The sequence below is a fragment of the Benincasa hispida genome, chromosome 4 (genome assembly GCF_027475165.1).
Source record: "Benincasa hispida cultivar pf3 chromosome 4, pf3_genome.v1.1, whole genome shotgun sequence".
Taxonomy (NCBI): Eukaryota; Viridiplantae; Streptophyta; class Magnoliopsida; order Cucurbitales; family Cucurbitaceae; genus Benincasa; species Benincasa hispida.
Genome location: NC_143481.1, coordinates 4,397,710 through 4,419,170, shown reverse-complemented (window position 1 = coordinate 4,419,170; position 21,461 = coordinate 4,397,710). Strand labels below are relative to the sequence as shown.

The window sequence follows — 21,461 nt, the reverse complement described above, 5'->3', positions numbered from 1 at the left end:
CTATAAAATATATTTATAACTCACGCATAAAAGACAGGATCAATGTTAGGGAGCATGTCCTGGACATGATGGTTCACTTTAACATTGCAGAAGCTCACGACACTATCATAGATAAGACCAGTCAAGTTAGCATGATCTTGGAACCTCTTCTGAAGAGCTTCTTGACCTTCCGAACTAATATTGCAATGAATAAGATTAATTACAACCAAACTACTCTATTGAATGAACTCCAGACTTACCAATTGATGATGAAATTAAAAGAAAGTGAAGCAAATGTTGTTTCACAGAAAAAGTTTTTGAAGGGACCATCGTCGGGAATGAAGCCTTCAGATAAAAAGAAGTCTACCCTTCCTCTTCTAAAGATAAAAGTATCCAAATGAAAAAGAAGGGAAAAAGGAAGAAGAAACTTGCTGCTAAGAAAACCAAGGCTTCTAAAGGAAAATGTTTTCATTGTGGAAAAGATATGCATTGGAAAAGCAACTGCCTGAAATATCTGGCTGAAAAGAGAGCAGAAAACGAAAATCAAGGTAAATCAGATTTACTTGTAACTGAAACATATTTAGTTAAAAATTCTCACTTAACCTGGACATTAGATTCATGCACCACTAACCATGTTTGCACTTTTCTGCAGGAAACTAGTTCTTGTACTACACTCTCAGAATATGAAATGACTTTCAAAGTGGGAACAGGTGAAGTCATTTCAGCTGAAGCAATGGGAGACATCAAGTTATATTTTGGAGAATCTTTCACTTTGTTAAAGAATGTATATTAAAATGAAAATAAACTTGATCTCTATATCTTGTCTATTAGAAAATATGTATAAAGTATCTTTTAAAATCAATGAATTGTTTGTTTTTTCAAAAGGTGTTCATATTTGTTCTGCTAGACTTGAAAATAACTTGTATGTTTTAAAACCAACTGAAACAAAAGCCATTTTAAATATAGAGATGTTTAAGATGGTAGAAACTCAAAATAAAAGACAAAAAATTTCTTCTAATGCCTATCTTTGGCACCTTAGACTTGGTCACATCAATCTCAACAAGATTGAGAGATTGGTAAAAAACGATCATCTAAATCAGTTGGAAGACATTTCATTACCAACATGTGAATCATGTCTTGAAGGAAAACTGACTAAAAGATCTTTTACCGAAGAAAGTCTTCGTGCCAAAGAACCCTAGAACTTATACATTCAGACCTTTGTGGTCTAATGAATGTAAAAGCTCAAGGTGGATATGAATATTTCGTCAATTTTGTTGATGACTATTCGAGATATAACTATATTTATTTAATGAGTCACAAGTCTAAAACTCTCGAAAAGTTCAGAGAATTTAAGCCTGAAGTTGAAAACTTGTTAGGAAAAATAATTAAAACACTTCGATCAGATCGAGGTGGTGAGAATATGGATTTCCAATTCCAGAACTATTTAGTAGATCATGGAATTCAATCCCAACTCACAACACCTGGAACACCACAACGAAATGGTGTTGCAGAAAGGAGAAATTGAACCTTGTTAGACATGGTTCGCTCGATGATGAGTTATGCTCAGTTACCTCAATTCTTTTGGGGTATGCTGTTGGGTTCGATGCCCTAAATCTCGTAGGGTTCTATAGTTTGTAAACCTTATATGAATAAATATATATGTGATTAATAATATTTGATATTTTATTTACTTTGTTTATGAAATATATGATATTTTAGTTGCATTAACCACAAACTAATAAACTAACATCCACGGTTATCATTGTAACTAAATATGCATGTGGAGATATACAGGTGGATCATGTTTAAGTGATAACCTAAATGGTTTGTAGTATATAGATAAGGTTGGATACCTTATCCTAGCGACACTAGGAATATGGTCCACTTTGTAGATGTTACAAATGTTGTAAAGTGCTACAAATGATTTGATCTTGATTATTCATGTATTAGACATGCGAGTAGGGATATTCTATACAAAGGAGTTTGTATAAGACCGGACCACGAAATGTTTAGTCTCATTATATAATGTCGTTCATAATAGAGACTTTCATTTCATTAGGATGACCATAAGTACCATGACCTTAATCCTGAGTGAGTTGTGAACTCCTGCCTATGAAGGCTGTCCTTTGATTTGTATGGGTACAAGCGGCCAGATCGCCGACTCAACAAGCCTACCATTTTGGGGATTCATCTGGTAGGGGAGCTAGGAACTCAGCTACACAAGATGTAATTCACTCCTTCCCCGATACAGGGTAAGTAGATAAATTGCTCCCTTAAGGGTTGATTCTAGGTCTTGAACAATGTGACGCTACACCTTCTTCTGGCCCGAGAGGGGTTTAGTCATAGTGAGACTATGATCTATTGTTCATTAGAGGGATCAGTGGTACTTAAGGAGTTAAATGTAACTACAGGGGCAAAACGGTAATTTGGCCTAGCTGTACTTACGAGCAATTTGTGAAAGGTCATCGTACTATTGATTGGTTATATCTAATGGACATAGAAATAAATCTGTAGTGCGAAGAATGCAGTTATCGGTCTTTAGTGGAGTGTCTGACAGTTAACGGATGGTGGATAATGTAATTAAAGAGTTTTATTAATTATTCACGTACCATTGGAGCTTCAAGCTACAGGTCCATAAGATCCCATTGGTAACTCAAAAGGATTTAGTTGAGAATCAGTTTTTGGGTTAATTTGAATTGTTCAAATTAATAAGAGGGAATTTAATTATATATGATATAATTGATATAATATATTTGATACATTATAGTTTAATTTGAGGAATAAATATTTGAAAATTGTTCAAATATATTTTCTATGAATGAGATTCATAGTTGTTAAATTTAATATAAATATGATTTATATTAAATGCCATAAAATAGAGAAAAAGAACTATAATTTATATTGTACCTGATGCAATATTAAAACTATAGATTATAAATATAATATGATAAGTTGGTTATCATATTTATTTATATTATAAATATTTTGGATAATTGATCCCTTTTTTTCTCTAACCACCTTAGTGGGAGGTTAGTTGGTTTTTGTGGTAAAATGGAATAAATAAAATAAGATTTTATTATTTTCATATCGAAGACACACGAATTGTGGAGAATCTATACAATAGATTGAGAGAGCATATACAATAGGCTTACAGTCTAAACGATTGAGATTTTTTTCTCTATATGATAGTCTTCTTCTTCAATTGTCTTCCTCCTTCAAAGATACTACAGACAAATCAACAAAAGTTGTTGATCAAGCTGGTCCATCAACAATAGTTGTTGCCCCATCACATCGTTCTCAAGAGTTGAGAATGTCTTGACGTAGTGAGAGAGATGTTCATTAGCCTAAACGTACATGAGTTTAACAGAATCTCAGGACATCATACTTGATGATGGCCTAGAGGATCCATTAACCTTTAAATAGGCAATAGATGATGTTGATAGGAAACAGTGGATAAAAGCCATGGACGTAGAAATGGAGTCAATGTACTTCAATTTTGTCTAAAAACTTATAGATCAACCAAATGAGGTTAAACCTATAGGTTGTAAATAAATCTATAAGAGAAAGCGAGACCAAACTAGCAAGGTGTGAACCTATAAAGCCAGACTAATGGCAAAAGGTTTCACTCAAAGGGAGGGGGTTGACTATGAAGAGACTTTCTCTCCGGTTGCCATGATAAAATCAATCAGAATACTTTTATCCGTTTTCGCATATTATGACTATCAATTATGGTAAATGGATGTCAAGACAGCTTTCTTGAATGACCATCTTGATGAAAGTATTTTCATGTCTAAACCAAAAGGGTGAAGGAAATCAGATTCGAGATTTTCATTAGCAGTAGAAGAAAGATAATTCTAAATCACAATCATGAATGAACAATGAAAATTACAGTCGACTTCAAACAAGTGGTTATACAATTCACAGAGAAATTACAGAATGAAAAACTACAATACATAGAAAGCAAACTCTACGCACATGTGAAGATGCATCTCCACGCTCCTTTGCACATGACCGCTCGAACAACAGCAACCTCGAACGCTCGATCTACACGACCATAACATAGCACGAACACTTCATGCTCGTCCTCAACGATCGTCTCGGCCACGAATTCCTCAGCAACACGAATGGTCTCCACAGCACCATGAATGGCCTCCACAAAACCTCGATGGTGTCGAGTTGAGTCTGACACCACCAACAAGACTACCTTGGTATTCTCGGTGTGAGAATCAAGAGGGTGGGCATTGTTCGGACTTGGAATGAGGCAGACGAATGAGGAAACACAGATCGTGTACATGATTGGGCAAGTGGGAGATGGCGGAGACCTATCGTATAGGTCGATGCCCAATCGTTTAGATAAAGCTAAGCGATCGTCTAGGAAAAGCTATGCGATCATTTAGCTCATCATTTAACTCGGTCTGTCGCCTACAGATACTACACGATTGTTTACTTTGGGCAAGCGATCATCTAGTAAAACTATGCGATCATTTAGTAAATACTGCACGATCTTTTAGCTTGCCACTGCACGATCGTTTACCTTGCCCAGTCGTCGTTTAGTAAATCTATATTTACTTGACAACTCCGTGAGTTTCTTTTGTGTGAGAGAGAAAACTCAAAGAAAACTTTTTAGCCTTTTTAAAACCTCTTTTCAAAATAGGAAAACCATTTTCCTTTAAAACTCACGGTTACCATGAATCCAATAACCACCCACTACTTTGGTTACTAAAAGTAAAAGAATTAATTATCTAATAATTAATATAATTATAAATATAAATGATAACCAACTTATCATATTATATTTATAACCTATAGTTTTAATTTTTCGTCTCATGAAACATATAAACCATAGTTCTTTTTCTATTCCATGGTTTTTAATGTAAATCTCATTTATATCAATCCTCCACTAGATGTATCTCATACATCATACTGATTATATCATATATAATCAAGATACCTCTTGCCAATTTGAACATTTCAAATCAACACCAAGAACTGATCCTCAACTAAATCTATTGAGCTACCAAGAGGACCTCATGGACTTGTAGCTCGAAGCTCCAACGGTACGTGAATAATTGACTAAACTCTTTAGTCACAGGATCCACCATTCGTTAACTGTCAGGCACTCCACTAAAGACTGACAGCTGAACTCTCCTTACCACAGATATATTATGTGTTCATCTTAACCAATCAGCAGTACGATAACACTTCACAGATCGCTCGTAAGTACAACTGGCCCAATAAATGTTATGCCCCTGTAGTTACATATGTCTTCTTAAGTACCACTGATCCCTCTAATAAACATAAGTCATAGTCCTACTATGACTGAGTCTTCTCTTCCAAAGAGAAGTTGTGGCCACTATGTTCAGGCCTCGAAATCAGCCCTTAAGGGAGCAATCTCTCTACTTATCCCTGCTTCGGGAAAGAAGTGAATTCCATCTTGTGGATTGAGTTCCTAGCTCCCAGATCAGACAAGTCCCCAAAAAGGTAGGCATGTTAAGTTGGCAATCTGGCCACTTTCACCTATACTAATCAAAGGACCGCCCTCAAAGGCAGGAGTTCCCAAAACACTTAGGATTGAAGTTGTGTCACTTATGGTCGTTTAGGTGAGATGCAAGTCTCTAGTATCAACGGTGTTATATACAGAGTCTAATCATCTTGTGGTCTAGGTCTTATACAAACTCTTTGTATAGGACACCCCCGCTTGCATGTCTCCACATGAATGGTCAGGATCTACCATCTGTAGTAGTTTACAACACTTGCAAACCTCTACAAAGCGGGCTATATCTGTAGTGTCACCAGGAAATGTATCCTACCTTAATCCTTATACTACAGACCTATTTAGGTTATCACTTAAGACATGATCCACTTGTATATCACATATACATGCTTAAGTTCACATAAAATAACCAAGTAGCTTTATTTATTGATATGAGTAAATGCCAGAATTAAATAACACTTATTTTATTCATTAAACAATGTGTATATTTACAAAACAACGAGACTTCGGGAGAATTAAGATACCAATCCCAACAAAGGGTTCATTGTACATGGTCAAGAACAAAAAGTTCGTAAGTTTAAAAGATCCATTTATGGGTAAAAACAAGCTTCTAGATCCTGGAATATAAGATTTGACACTGCAATCAAGTCTTATGGCTTTGTATAGAATGTTGACGAATCTTATGTATACAAGAAAATAGTCAACAAAATTGTAGCTTTTCTGATCCTTTATGTTGATGATATCTTGCTCATTAGGAATGAGACAAGTTTACTTACTGACGTAAAGAGATGGTTAGCATCAAAATTCCAAATGAAAGATTTGGGAGATGCTCAATACATTCTTGGGATCTAAATTTTTCTAAATCACAAGAGCAGAACCTTAGCATCATCTCAAGCATCTTATATTGACAAGATCTTATCAAAATATAATATGCAAAATTCCAAAAAGGGTATGTTACCTTTTAGACATGGAATTCATTTGTCGAAGGAGCAGTGTCCTAAGACGCCTCAAGAAGTTAACGAAATAAAAAGAATTCCATATGCATCGACAGTTGGGAGTCTAATGTATGTTATGTTGTGTACACGTCCTAACTTATACTTTGTAGTTGGAATCGTTGATAGGTTCCAATCTAACCCTAGACACAGTCATTGGACTGGTATCAAGAACATCCTCAAGTATCTCAAGAGAACGAGAAACTATATGCTTGTGTATGGACCTAAGGATTTGATCCTTACATGATACACTGATTCTGATTTTTAGACTAATGTAGATTCTAGGAAATCGACAGGATCATTTTCACTCTTAATGGAGAAGCTATAGTGTGGAGAAGCATCAAATAGAGTTGTATAGCTGACTCCACGATGGAAGCAGAATATGTAGCTGTATGCAAAGCAGCTAAAGAAGTAGTGTGGCTGCACAAGTGGTCTATAAAAGAGGATCAAGTTTTAGTATATAGCCAAAATGGTCTATAAGTATATGGATGAGATTGGGTACCTCATCCTTGTGACATTATTGGATGCGGTCCATTTTTTATACTGATACAAATAATGTGATCCCAAAAATCATTCATGTGAAGACATGTTAATGAGACATCTTATTAAATGAGTTTGCATAAGAACGAACCTCGAAATAGTCATTTTTCTTTATAATGATTGTTTACTGTTAAAATTGGCTATTTTAAATTCAATGACCTAGGGTAACTCGATCTAATCTTGAGATAACTATGAATTCCTGTTTATACGGGATTATCCTTTGATTTGCATAGGTGAGAGTAGTCCAATAGCACTGCTTAATAAGCCTCCCATTTTAGGGATAAGACCGGGTAGATAGTTGGGGACATAGTTTTGCAAGATGGAATTCACTCTTACCCGACTAGGGTTAGCAGATAGGTTATTCTCTTAAACGTTGATTCCTGGTTTTGAACAATGGGGCTCTACCCTCTCATGATCGAGAGGGTCATAGTTTATATGTTAGACTATAAACCAATTGTTTAAATGGAGGATCAGTGGGAGCTTAAGGAGCAAGATGTATTTAGAGGGTTAAAACGATAACTTTGATTTAGCTGTAAATACGAATGACCTGTGAAGGAACAACTTACTTTTTATGGTTAAAAATGGACAGAAATATATCTACAAGTGAGGAGAGTATACAACTATCGAGTTATAGTGGTGTGTTTCAATAGTTAAAAAATATTGTTTAATTCGGTCTAAAGAGTTTAGCCAATTAATCTTAAATCGTTGGAGCTCATGATCTATAGATCCATAAGGTCCCTCTACTAGCTTTTAAAATATATTTTGGAATAATGAATTGAGATATTTGAAATGTTCAAATTCGGAATTAGGGTTTTGAATTTGAAGTGTTCAAATTCAATTTAGGGTTTGATTAATTATATTCGATATAATTAAAACTTTTAATTTTGTTTAAATTAAACGAAATCGGAGAGAATAGAAGGCTTACATAAATAGGATTCATGTATAAATTAGGTGTTTGATTAATTTAATATCTGATATTAAATAATTAATTAATTAATTAATTAAAATTATTTAATTATTTATTTAAATAAAAAAATTCAATTTAAATTTTATTTTTAATTTTAGTGAAAAAAAAAGAATTAAATTAAAAATTGAATTTTAAATGGAAAATTTCAGTTTGGGTGGAATTATCCAATTTTTTCCTTTCTAATTGGGGTGGTTTCACCTATTTGAAACAACTAGCCCACTCATAATCAACTTCTTGAGGTGTCATTAAGCTAAAATTAAAATGCTAGCATGATTAATTTGCTTAAATACATCTGATTTTATCAGTTTTAGAGGATCATGCAAGTTGAAATTGTTTTATCTAGAAATTCTCTCCAAACTCTTATCTTCTTTAATACAATTGACCTCAATTATGAGATTCCACCTCTCATTCCAATTTAGATGATAGTAGAGAAGATCCTTGTGATGGTCCTTTGGTGTTTTGGAGATCAAATTTGTAGAGGAGAAAAAGAATTTCAACTGTTCATTAAAGGTATTCTAACATGAAACCCTCTTTTCAGCAAAACTGTTTTAGCATGCTTTATAAACTAAAATTAAGTGTAATTGTAGTGCTTATTGATTCTGTTTTTTCTACTGCATGTTAGTTTTATCTATCAATATGGACATACAAGATTTATTTAATTGTGGTGTGGGCTTTTTCGATCCGGTCCTCTATTTGCCTGATCTACTCGTGGGTCTTCTGACCCGATCATTGGCATGGTGGTTTAGCTCTGGTCGCAAGGTCTGGCGCTCACTGGTGTTGTGCATTCCCCAGATTTTTTCAAGCTCCGATTCAGATCTCTTCAAGTTTGTGGGTTGTTTGAGTTGTTTGTTTGCTCCAAAGGTAAAAATTTTTTTTCATATTTATTTTCAATTTAGTAATTTAAAGTTATTTCATTCATTTTATTTTTATTTCAATGATTAAGCTTCTTGAAATTTTGAAATGTTGGAATTAAATTAGTTCAAGAATATGTACTTGGTTGATAGTCTTGCTTGGTGTGGTTCAAGTGTATAATAAAACCATTGTTTTTAATTATATATGAATTAATTTAGTCTTATTTGGTTGATTAAGCTTGCTTAGTATGATTCAAGTGTTATTTCATTCATTTTATTTTTATTCCAAGGATTAAGTTTCCTGAAATTTTGAAATATTGGAATGAAATTAGTTCAAGAATATGTACTTGGTTGATAGTCTTGCTTGGTGTGGTTCGAGTGTATGTTAGAACCATTTTTTAAAATTATATTTTAGCCTTTAATATTTTATTTGTGTTATTCCTTTGCGTTTATCTCAAAATTTAATATAAACTAATTTAGGTATTGTTGTCGATTATGGTTCATAAGATTTTAAAGTATTGAGATGAAAATTGGTTCATGAATATGAACTTGTTTGATGGTCTTGCTATCATCTTTTTATTTGGTGGCTAATGTGCTTATAGAACATTTTCTTGGGTTATATTTTAGTCTTGAAAATATTTTATTTGTGTTCTTTTGTGTTTTTCTCATGTTGATATAAACAAGTTTTAGGTTTTATTGTTGATTACTGTTAAGTTTACAAGCTTAAGGTTACACATTTTTTCCTTGTTATTGTTTGTCTCTTTTGTAGACTAAGTCGCATATTTTACAATCATAGATAAGTCATGGATGAAAATGAATAGATTGTCAACTGAGTATGGTTTAGGGGTTGAGATGTTTATTAAAAATGATCTACAACATTCAAATATATCGAATGTCATGAGTTGTCCATATTTGAAGTGTGTGAATGCAAAGACTCTAAATGTGAACATAATAAGAGATTACTTATTTTTTTAATGATATAGATCAAAGTTATCAGACATGGATTTTTCATGGTGAATCATTACCGATTAAGAGAAAGAATGAAAATGTGTCTACTAGTGAGAGAGAAGAAATTAATGAGGATGATGTTGATGTTGATGACACAATTGAAATGTTTGAGGCTGCACATAATTGGTTGTGCATGAAGAATTTTTTTTTTTTTATATATTTACTGCACTAATATCTGGTCCTAAACAACCGGTAAATGATATAAATGTTTATTTAGCTCCGTTAGTAGATGATTTGAAAAACTTTGGAAAGATGGGATGGAATGTTACGATGCATATGAAGAACAATGTTTCACGCTTAAAGCTATTTTATTATGGATCATTAATGATTTTCCTGCCTATGGAAACTTGTGTGGTTGCCCGGTTAAAGGATATCATGCATGTCCAATTTGTGGAGAGAAAACTTCATCCACTTATTTACCAAAAGGGAAGAAGATGACATATCTCGTGCATTGCAAGTTTCTACCACGTCATCATCCATATAGGAAACAAAATAAAGCTTTTAATGGCACACAAAAATTAGAATTTGCTTCAGAACCATTGAGTGGGGAAGAAATATTACTTAGTCTAAGTCATATATACTCCACTTTCTTAGTGTTTAAATCAGCGCACCCATATTATGTATATAATCTTTTCTCAATATGCCTATTCAAATGCCCATAGAGAGGGGAGATTCGAAGTAGGTCAAAGTCGCCTTTGAAAGTTGTCCAATTAGTCTAACCAAATCTTCCAGTGGAAGAGTAATAATACAATAAACAAGAGAAAGAGGTTGACATTAGTTAGCAGAGGCCTTTTCCGGGTAAGAGATGAATGAATGAGGTCTTACGAATGGCTTTTTCCCACTTAATAGATTCATTCCTTCGTTACGGTGGTTAAGGGTACCTGTCGTTTAGAGATGCTATTGGAGTTTGCAGAAACAAATAAGTATCAATATTCATTTGGTAAGAAAATTATCAAGGAAAATAACAGTGGAGATAGTCCTTCAACTTATTGGAAGAAAAAAATATATTCTTTTTTTAGCTAGAATACTGGAAGTATCTTGACGTGTGACATTGTTTATATGTGATGACCATTGAAAAGAATGTGTGTGCAAATATTATTGGCACATTGCTTGATATTCTTGGTAAAACGAAGGATGGAATGAAAACTCGAATAGATTTAGTGGAGTTGAACATTAGATAAGAGTTAGCCCTTCAAGTGGGAGAGAAAAAAATCTTTTTACTTCTAGCATGTTATACATTATCAAGAGCTGAGAAATTGAGCTTTTGTAAGACATTATTAGAAATTAAAGTACCTGAAGGCTATTAATCAAACATTTAAATTTTAGTGTTGAAACTTTACAGACTTAAATCGCATGACCACCATGTTCTTATGCAACAATTATTACACTTAGGTATTATGTGAAAATTGTAATACGTTTTACAGGATGAATTAACTAAAGTACATGAAGGTGAAGATGTTTTGACTAAGCATTGGGTATGGATGAACATTGGGGACGTGTTAGAGGAGTGGGTGATTTCGTTTCCCATTCTCAATATTTCAAGTTAGTAAAAGCAAAGTCCATAATGAGCCAAGAAACTCAAGGAGCCTCTGATGAAAAGAATGTTCAACGTGTCAAAGTATCAAGAGACAAAACCCATAGCAAACAATCTCATTAAACTAGATTGTCTATTAGAAGTGTCGCACTTAGTGCATCTGAAGAAGAGAATATGAAGAAGATGCCTAAAGAAAGTTTGGAAGTAATTGTATTTGTTGTGAGCTTTAAATTTTAATCATAGTGTGCTTAACCATGCATCACATTTGTTCTTTTAAATTTGTTAAGGGAACACCATGCCACTTGGCTACAGGATCTTTAGATAATATTGTTACAATACCTATAGTGTTTAATGATGATGTGGCATGTCCTACTGTTAAAGTACTGATAGATATTTGCTGGGGTTGATGCCCTAAATCTCGTAAGGTCTTATAGTTTGTAAACATTGCATGAACAAACTCATTGTGTGATTAATAAAATATATGATATATTCACTTTGTCTATAAAATATTTGATATTTTAGTTGTATTAACACAAACCAATAAACTAACATCCTAGGTTATCTTTGTAACTTAAAAATGTATGGGTAGACATACGGGTGGATCATATTTAAGTGATAACCTAAATGGTCTGTAGTAGATTGATAAGGTTGGGTACCTTATCCTGGTGACACTACGAGTATGACCCGCTTTGTAGGTGTTACAACTGTTGTAGAGTGTTACAAATGATCTGATCTTGATCATTCATTTATTAGACATACGGCAGGGTTATTCTATACAAAGGAGTTTGTATAAGATCGGACCACGAAATGTTTAGTCTCATTATATAATATCGTTCATAATAGAGACTTACCTTTCACCAGGATGACCATAGATAACATGACTTGAATCTTCAGTGAGTTATGAACTCTTGCCTATGAGGGAAGTCCTTTGATTTATATGGGTGAGAGTGGCCAGATCACCGACTAAACAAGCCTACCATTTTATAGATTCATCTAATTGGGGAGCTGGGAACACAACTACACAAGATGGAACTAACTCCTTCCTCGAAGTAGGGATAAGTAGATAAATTGCTCTCTTAAGGGTTGATTCCGGGTCTTGAACAATGTGGTGCCACACCCTCTCCTGGCTCAAGAAGAGTTTAGTCATAGTAGGGCTATGATCTATTGTTCATTAGAGGGATTAGTGGTACTTAAGGAGTTAGATGTAACTATAGGGGAAAAACGGTAATTTGGCCTAGCTGTACTTACGAGCAATTTGTGAAGGGTCATCATATTATTGATTGGTTATATCCAATGGACACAGAAATATATCTGTAGTGTGAAGAATGCAGCTGTTGGTCTTGAAAGAACTCGTTTTTACAGAGAACCTTTGAGCGGAAGCGGATCGTCCAAATCTCATTTCGATTGAAACAAACATTTACAGTCAACAATACAGATTATGCATCAGAACATAAATTACAACATGCTTTCTAAATAAGAAACAAGGTTTAAGAGAATATACCTTTGAAGAACTCTTCTTCACGTTAATCCCTCGAACCTTCACGAACACCTTGATCAAGCACGAACACTTCAAACAGCAGCATACAACAACACAACTTTTGAACCAAAAGAGGACACTACCATTTAGTTACCTTGGTATTCTCGATGTGAGAACCCATGAGTGGTGGGCTCTGGCTATTTTGGTTAGGAAGGTGTTTTAGAGTTGAAGGAGGAAGATAATTGAAGAAGAAAAGCACTATCACATAGAGTTTCGTTCAATCGTGTAGGCGATCAAGTCTATCGCATAGAGTTTCTAAGTTAATCTTATAGTCTCTCAAGGAAATCGTGTAGAAGACTTCACGTATAACACTGATCTCTGGAACAATAAAATCAAATTTTATTTTATTCTAGTTTGCCATAAAAACTGTTTAACTTCCCACTAAGGGTGGTTAGAAAGAAAAAGGGAATTAATTATCAAATAATTAATAATTATAAATAAATAAGATAGCCAACTTATCATATTATATTTATAACCTATAGTTTTAATATTGCATCATATACAATATATAAACCATAGTTCTTTTTCTCTATTTTATGGAATTTAATATAAATCATATTTATATTAAATTTAACTACTATGAATCTTATTCATAGAAAATATATTTGAATCATATTCAAATATTTATTCCTCTAATTAAACTATAATGTATCATATACATTATGACAATTATATCATATATAATTGATTTAATTTAATTATATCATATATAATTAAGTTTCATTTTATTAATTTGAACATTTCAAATTAACCCAAAAACTGATTCTCAACTTAAATCCATTGAGCTACCAAGGGGACCTTATGGACCTGTAGCTTAAAGCTCCAACGGTACGTGAATAACTGACTAAACTCTTTAATCACATTATCCACCATTTGTTAATTGTCAGACACTTCACTAAAGACCGACAACTGCACTCTTCGCACTACAAATATATTTCTGTGTCCATTGGATATAACCAATCTATACTATGATGACCCTTCACAAATCTCTTGTAAGTACATCTGGGCCAAATTTTCGTTTTGCCCCTATAGTTACATCTAACTCCTTAAGTACCACTGATCCCTCTAATGAATAATAGATCATAGTCCCACTATGACTAAACCTCTATCGAGCCAAGAGAGGGTGTGGCGCCACATTGTTCAAGATCCAAAATTAGTCCTTAAGGGAGCAATTTATCTACTTGCTTCGGGTAAGGAGTGAATTCCATCTTGTGTAGCTTATTTTCCAGCTCCCTAATCAGACGAATCCTCAAAATGGTAGGCTTGTTGATTCGTCGATCTAGCCACTCTCACCCATGCAAATCAAAGGACCGCCCTCATAGGCAGAAGTTCACAACTCACTCAGGATTAAGGTCATGTTACCTACGGTCATCCTAGTGAAATGAAAGTCTTTATTACGAACGACGTTATATAATGAGATTAAACATTTCGTGGTTCGGTCTTATACAAACTTCTTTGTATAGGATATCCTCGCTCGCATGTCTAATAGATGAATGATCAGTATTAGATCATTTATTGCACTTTACAACATTTGTAACACCTACAAAGTGGGCCATACTCGTAGTGTCACCAGGATAAGGTACCCAGCCTTATCCATATACTACATACCATTTAGATTATCACTTAAACATGATCCACCTGTATGTCTCCACATACATGTTTGAGTTACAATGATAACCATGGATGTTAATTTATTGGTTTGTGGTTAATGCAACTAAAATATCATATATTTCATAGACAGAGTGAATAAAATATCAAATTTTATTAATCACTGAAATGTTTGTTCATATAAGGTTTAAAAACTATAGAACCCTACGAGATTTAGGGCATCAACCCCAACAGGTCTGTAGTGGAGTGCTCGACAGTTAACAGAGGGTGAATAATGTAATTTAAAAGTTTAATTAATTATGTAAAAAGTTTTTTGCAATGCCGAAAGGTAGAGCAGCTTCAAGGTCTTCGGCAACGAGTGAAACTGCAGACCCAAGTGGAGATCAAAGAGCTGCATCTCAATCAACGCTATTTTCCGATCTGAACGACTAACTTTGGAAGCGGAACACGAACCTATTTCCGCTATTCCGGGTTCTTATTGAGCGTAGCGAAATCAAGGTTTATGATAAAGTCAGCGAAGTTTCGATGGTGTTCTACCTTTGCGTAGTCTCGGTCCACAGTGGAAGGCTCCGCACCTGAGCCTCGTTAGACTCAGCGGAAGTGTAAGGTGTAAGTAAAGAGAATAGAAGAAGAGATTCAGTCTGTCCCTTAGCCTAGTCTATATCTACAGCTGACGCAACTCCGTACTCTATAAAGAATCGACCAACTCTTCTTTTTTCGGTCTATTTGCATCAGGCTTAGCCCGTCGAGATCTCTTCTCTATGGTGGGAGGTTGATTTCGTCTCGACGAGTGTGTTAGGGGGCTAGAGAGGGAGTACCTATGCCTCTGAATCGATAGGATGACCATTCTAAGCAATCGTAGGCGAAGGAGACAAGGGCGAGGCACCGAACATGCTCGAGACTCAACCTCCATCCGTCATTAGTAATCTCAATCCGCTTTTCCTATTCACTAGTACACTGCGCGCTAAAACAAAACGGGAAGCCTCTTTCTTATTATTAGGTTGATTGGTTTGGAACCCTATACAAACAAGGGGCTGCTTGCTGCTCGCCCCTATTTCTAAGGGGGCTTATGCACTCTACTCGTTACCACTAAACGACGAAGCCTTGAGCGGAAGGAGGGACTTGAACCCTCAACCTCAGCCTTGGCAAGGCTATGCTCTACTTGTCCAAGAAAGGCTGGAATACCCAGTTCATAAGAGTGCAAAATGTGGCGGGGGCATTGGTGAGTCCGAATAAGAACTCAAAGGAGCCATACCTTGTTACACATGTGGTCTTCGGCCCATCTCCTTCGGCAATCCTTACTTGATAGTACCCCGATCTCAAGTCAAGGCAGAGATTTTAGCTAACAATGTCTTGACTTCTTGCCTTACTCAATGCTTCTCCATCAACAGCAGCAGGAAGGACAGGAATAGGAGAAGGAAGAAAGAGACCCTCTTTCTTTCTTTCTAGGTTGGCCCTAGGAAAGACATACCGTTGGAGCTTCAAGCTACAAGTCCATGAGGTCCCCTTGGTAGCTCAAAAGGATTTAGTTGAGAATCAGTTTTTGGATTAATTTGAATTGTTCAAATTAATGGAGGGATTTATTTATATATGATGTAATTCAATTGTTTCAATTATACATGATATAATTGTCATAATGTATTTGATACATTATAACTTAATGGGGGGAAATAAATATTTGAAAGAGATTCAACTATAATTTCTATGAATATAATTCATAGTTGTTAAATTTAATATAAATGAGATTTATATTAAATGTCATATAATAGAGAAGGTTTTATGTGATAGGTTTTATGTTATATTTGATATAACATATAATTTAATATAAATATAATATGATAAGTTAGTTATCATATTTATTTATATTATGTTATTATTATTTGATTAATATGGAAGGGAGTTAACTCCCTTCCCCATCTTTTCTTTCCACATACTTTAGTGGGGTGATTATGTTTTTATGGCAAGTAGAATAAAAGAAAAATAGTTTTTCTTTCTTTACAACTGAATGAACGTTGGTATTGAACGATTGAGAAAAAGTTTACATAAAGGTTCTGTATCTTTGAGTGTTCATGTGAAAAAGCTCTCAATCTTCTTCCTCCTCCACCTAAACTTTCCCTCTAAACCAAAATAGTCAGAGTTCACCACTCCTGGGTTCTCACTCTGAGAATACCAAGGTAGCATTGTGGTAGTGTCTGGTTTTGGTTCAAGATCTATCTTGAAGAAGGTCTTCAAGTTGTTCGTGACTGTTTAAGGGAAATACACGAAGAAAGATTCTTCAAAGGTTAGGTTTCTTGAAACTCATTTTCGTTTAATAGCATACTGTAATTTAATTTAAATACATATCTATTTGTATGTTTACTGTAAATTTTATATTCAATAATTTATGGAATTTGGTCGATCCGCTTCTGCTCAAGGTTCTCCTCAGTCGAGTTCCTTCAACATTGTCATGGGAGAAGATTTTCTAATACCAATTATTGTGAAGGAAAAAATAGAGTCTTTAAATCAAACGATAGGCAACTTCATAACATGGTCTCGTGAACTTGTAATTATGGTTGACAAGAAAAAAATATGCCTCTTTTTCACTCTATGAGTTTGGTTATTTATTATTTTTTGTACTTTGAATTTGTAACTTTGATTATGGTAGGAGCATTCAACAATTAAGAGTGTTGGGTACTTCTCCAAATATACGAACACCAATGGTACCATCAAGCTCTTGAATGGACATGCCATAAAGAACATGAACGATGTAGACATGATTCGTATCAATTTGAACGAGCACATATTTGGAAAGGAAAAATTTGTTTATTTAGACCGTGATGATCTAATCCATTATTGTAGTATGGTTGAAATTGGTTATATGTGTATATTGACATATATTGCGCAAGTATTACTCATCTTGATTCACAATCTTCATGTATATTTTTTTTGTCATGTTTAAATAATAACTTTTGCTTTGTTTAGGTATCTTTGGGATGACAATGATATTACCAAGAAGTTTTTTATAACTGACCAAGCAAAAAGATCACCATATGTAAAGTCTCTAGATCTTCAATCTAGAAATTTAGCCAACCAACTATAATTGGCTACTTTGGACCAATTAGTTCTTATTCCATATAGCATAGGGTAAGTAAATGACAGTTTCTTTAGTTATTTTTAATTTGCAGTATACACATACTAATATTTCAAAATTGTTGCTTATTATAGTTATCATTGGATATTGATTGTAAGCAATCTTCAAGAAAACTATGTTTATGTTTTGGATTCTATTCGAAGTAAGGTTCAAGAGGAATTTCATGGAGTTATAAATACGTAAGTGTAACTGAACTTTCTTAGCTCTTAATTCAAGTATTTATGTTTGGCTAATGTTTTCAAACTATTTAGTAGACTGAAAACATGGCAAGCCAAGCACAATCTCCAGCACTATCGGTTTTTTCCAAAATGAAAACCTATAAAGGTAAATTTGCATTCATATTTTAACAAATTGTGTTTGTTCAAACATAAAAATAATTGTTTTAAACTTCTTCACATGCAATGCCTCCGTTAATTAGATTCTATAGGATGTAGGTACTATGTGCAAAAGTACATACACGAAATAGTACATAATCCTAGTACTCCCATTATTAGCCTCGAACATAAATTATTTATTTTTATATACTAGTTATAATTTAATAAATGATGTAAACTTAGGTTGTGTTTATCTTTTTTTTTTCTTTTTGTAGTTCAATACAAAAAATGCATAGAATGAATCTTGACGAGTTTTGTAGTTTTGAGAGGTTGATGTAATTTGAACACAATGGGCAAGTTTTGTTGACCGATTTGTATAAGGATGCACTTTTTTTTTTTTTTTTTTTTTTTTTTTTTTTTTGTCTTAACAAAATATAAATGCTAGCTTATAATGAATCTTGACAAGTTTTGAGTAAAATATGCCAGTTTAGAATGACTTTGAAATACTAATCATTGTTTGTAGATAGACAAATTATTATCTAACCATGATCTTTTATTGGAAGATTTGTGTATAATTTTCTTTTATGGGTATTTGGTGTAAGTATTCATGGAAGTACTAATTGATATTTGTGAAGTGAGAAATGATTATTAATATTATAGAAGTGTTTGGTATTTCTAATTGTAGTTCTAGAGAGGCCGATGGTTCCATATAAGTGTTGGATATGATAGTTTTAATTACTGTTCTATGGAAGTGTGTTATCGATATACAAATGTTGTTTAGTGTGTTTATTCATATTTTTAAGTACTTATAGAATGGATTAGAAGTACTAATTATTGTTTGTGGATAAAATTATTATAGAAGTGTGTTTTATTACAGTTTTATGGAAGTTTGTTATTGTATTTTAGGTAATTTTATATTTAGTTTTATGTGTATTATTGTGTTTTGTTATATTTTTAGGTTTGGGTTATGGGTGGAAGAGAAATATTGTTGACTTGCCATGCAGAACGGTAGATATGTATAATATAACAGACACGAATTACAATAAACTATTTTTTATATATATTTTTTAATAAAATACGATGATAGACATTTCCTAACCTAAAACGAGACATTTAATGTCGTTTTTAACTCTTTAACCGACAAAATGCATTAGACAATTTACAAAATGGGATATTAGAAAATCGGACAATTATTGAAAAAATTTAGTAAAAACTGACATTGAAGATGGTGTACAATGTCTATTTTAAATTGACATTGAAAATGGTGTACAATGTCGGTTTTCAACCGACATTGAAAATAATTGGTACTGATATTGAAGAAATACAGTGAAGTTATCAAAAATTATCCTTCTTCCCCATTTCTAACTTTTCCCCTTGGTTAAACCCGACACATGTGAGTGTTATTGAATATTCTAATTAAATATGACATTAATTTATCACTTCGGGCATAGTTCAGAGAGGATAAAATACTAATTATTATATAAAAAATCAGTGAACTCAGCAAAATATGATGTTCGTTTTGTTCCTTTATAGTCTCTAATATGTTTTTATTTTATTTTGATCTTTCATTGTTTTATTCTGCAATTTCATCTAATTATTTTGTTATTAATCACCAATACATATTATGGATAGGTTTATTTTCACTTCTAATTATTTAGTTATTAATAGTTTTTACTAATACATAATTTTTTATTAAAATTCACATTTAGTCTTTAAATTTTTATAAATTTAACAAGATAGTCTTTGTACTCTCCATTTATTATGTAACAATTTAGTTCTTATATTTTAAAATTTGTAACCATTTAACTTTTATCATGGATGTTAACTTCATTATAATGTGTATGTATGTAAAAGGAGATTGTGTGTGAGATATTATGATTTTATTTGATTTTATTGAGTCCAGCTGTGATATATTTGATATATTCAGATGGAGAAAATTTGGATTTAAATTGCAGATCACAAAACAATTAAAAAAAAAAATTAGAGAAATAAGAGAATCTTAGGATGATAAGATATTGAAATGGAATTTTGGAGTCCATGGCTCTGTTTCGTTTGAGAAAAACAGAGTATTTATGGCAAATTCTATAAATCACCTTTTTTTTTTTTTGTTGACCAATTTAAATTTTGTTTAATATATAACTTTAACATACTAAAAAAAAACTTCAACAAATAGTTTTAAATAATTATGGTATATAAAATCATAATATTGACCTAGAGAGTTGGTGGTTTTGTGGATTTTTACTTCTTGTAGTTAGCTTTCGCCTAAAATAATAATAATTTACATTGATTTTATATTTCAACATGAAAAATTTTTGCAAATCAATTAAAGGAAGTGGGAGTAATAAATTAAATAAACATAAATTATAAAAGGAGAGAGAATGTGTATATGAGATATTCATATTTTTTTTTATTTATTAGAAATTTTTTATAAATAGAATAATTCTAAAAATATTTACACAGTATATCATATATTGGAAATAAATGGAAAATTATTTTCTGAAAAGAAATAAGAGAATCTTAGTATGATACTCTGTTTCATAATTTTTCATTAATACTCTGTTATAAAAACAGATGACACCGACTCCATTTCTTGATTTAATTTCTCCGGAAATTTCAACTTCAAATAATGGTAATGGGGATGATTGAAGAAGGCCTTCGGCTAGGGGAAATCAATGGAGTCAACATTCCTCGGAGGAAGAGATCCAGCAGCGTCGAATCCAAGCCTGACGATGACGGAGCCTCCATTTCCATGATGGAGGTGGCCACGATTATGATCGCGATGGCCAACGCGAACGGTGGCTACTACAAAAGGAAGAGGAAGAAATCTTCGACGTCGAAGCAGAGGAAGAAATCTTCGACGCCGAAGCAGAGGAAGAAATCTCCGACGAAGAAACAGAGGAGGAAGTCGAGAGGAAAGGAAATGGAGTTAGGGAAGAGTCCGCCGGAGATGCCGGCGGCGATGAGAGATCGGATTGTGGGAAATGGCGGAATCGAAATCGAATTGGTGATTCAAAAGAAACTTGAAGAGAGTGATGTGAACAGAAACAATGGGAGATTGAGTCTTCCGGCGAAGAAGGTGAGAAGGGAATTTGTGAGGGAAGAAGAGAAAAAGATTTTGGATGAAGAAAAGGGGAAGAATGAGAAGAAGAAGAAGGGAATGGAAGTGGGGATTGTGGATGATTTTCTCAGAGAAAGCTCCATGTGGTTGAAGAAATGGAAGATTGGGAGTGGTAAGGATTACTGTTTGATGAACAATTGGAATTGTTTTGTGGAAGAAAATGGTTTGAGAAGTGGGGATTTCGTTCAACTTTGGAGCTTCAGAATCAATAGTTCTGACCGTCTCTGTTTCGCCATTGTTAAACTCTCACATCTCCTTTAACTCTGTTTCAATCTTTTCTATGTATCGAGATTTGAAGGTTCTATCTAGACGATAGAGGAGTATATAGACGTCACTTTTTTAGGCTTAATTTTTAAAAATAAAAAACAAAAGATCAAACTGAACTAGTT

At 33.5% G+C, this 21,461-nt stretch overlaps 1 protein-coding gene and 1 pseudogene across 1 annotated transcript; both read left to right on the top strand.

The window, feature by feature from the left end:
• Positions 1-376: 376 nt before the first annotated feature.
• LOC150036416 (uncharacterized) lies at positions 377-18,966 on the top strand (annotated as a pseudogene).
• Positions 18,967-20,535: 1,569 nt separating this feature from the next.
• On the top strand, positions 20,536-21,348 carry LOC120075520 (B3 domain-containing protein At2g24670-like). The gene has a single exon (XM_039028991.2). It carries the CDS (start codon positions 20,581-20,583, stop codon positions 21,331-21,333), a length of 753 nt encoding a protein of 250 aa, XP_038884919.2. The 5' UTR covers positions 20,536-20,580; the 3' UTR covers positions 21,334-21,348.
• Positions 21,349-21,461: the final 113 nt, after the last annotated feature.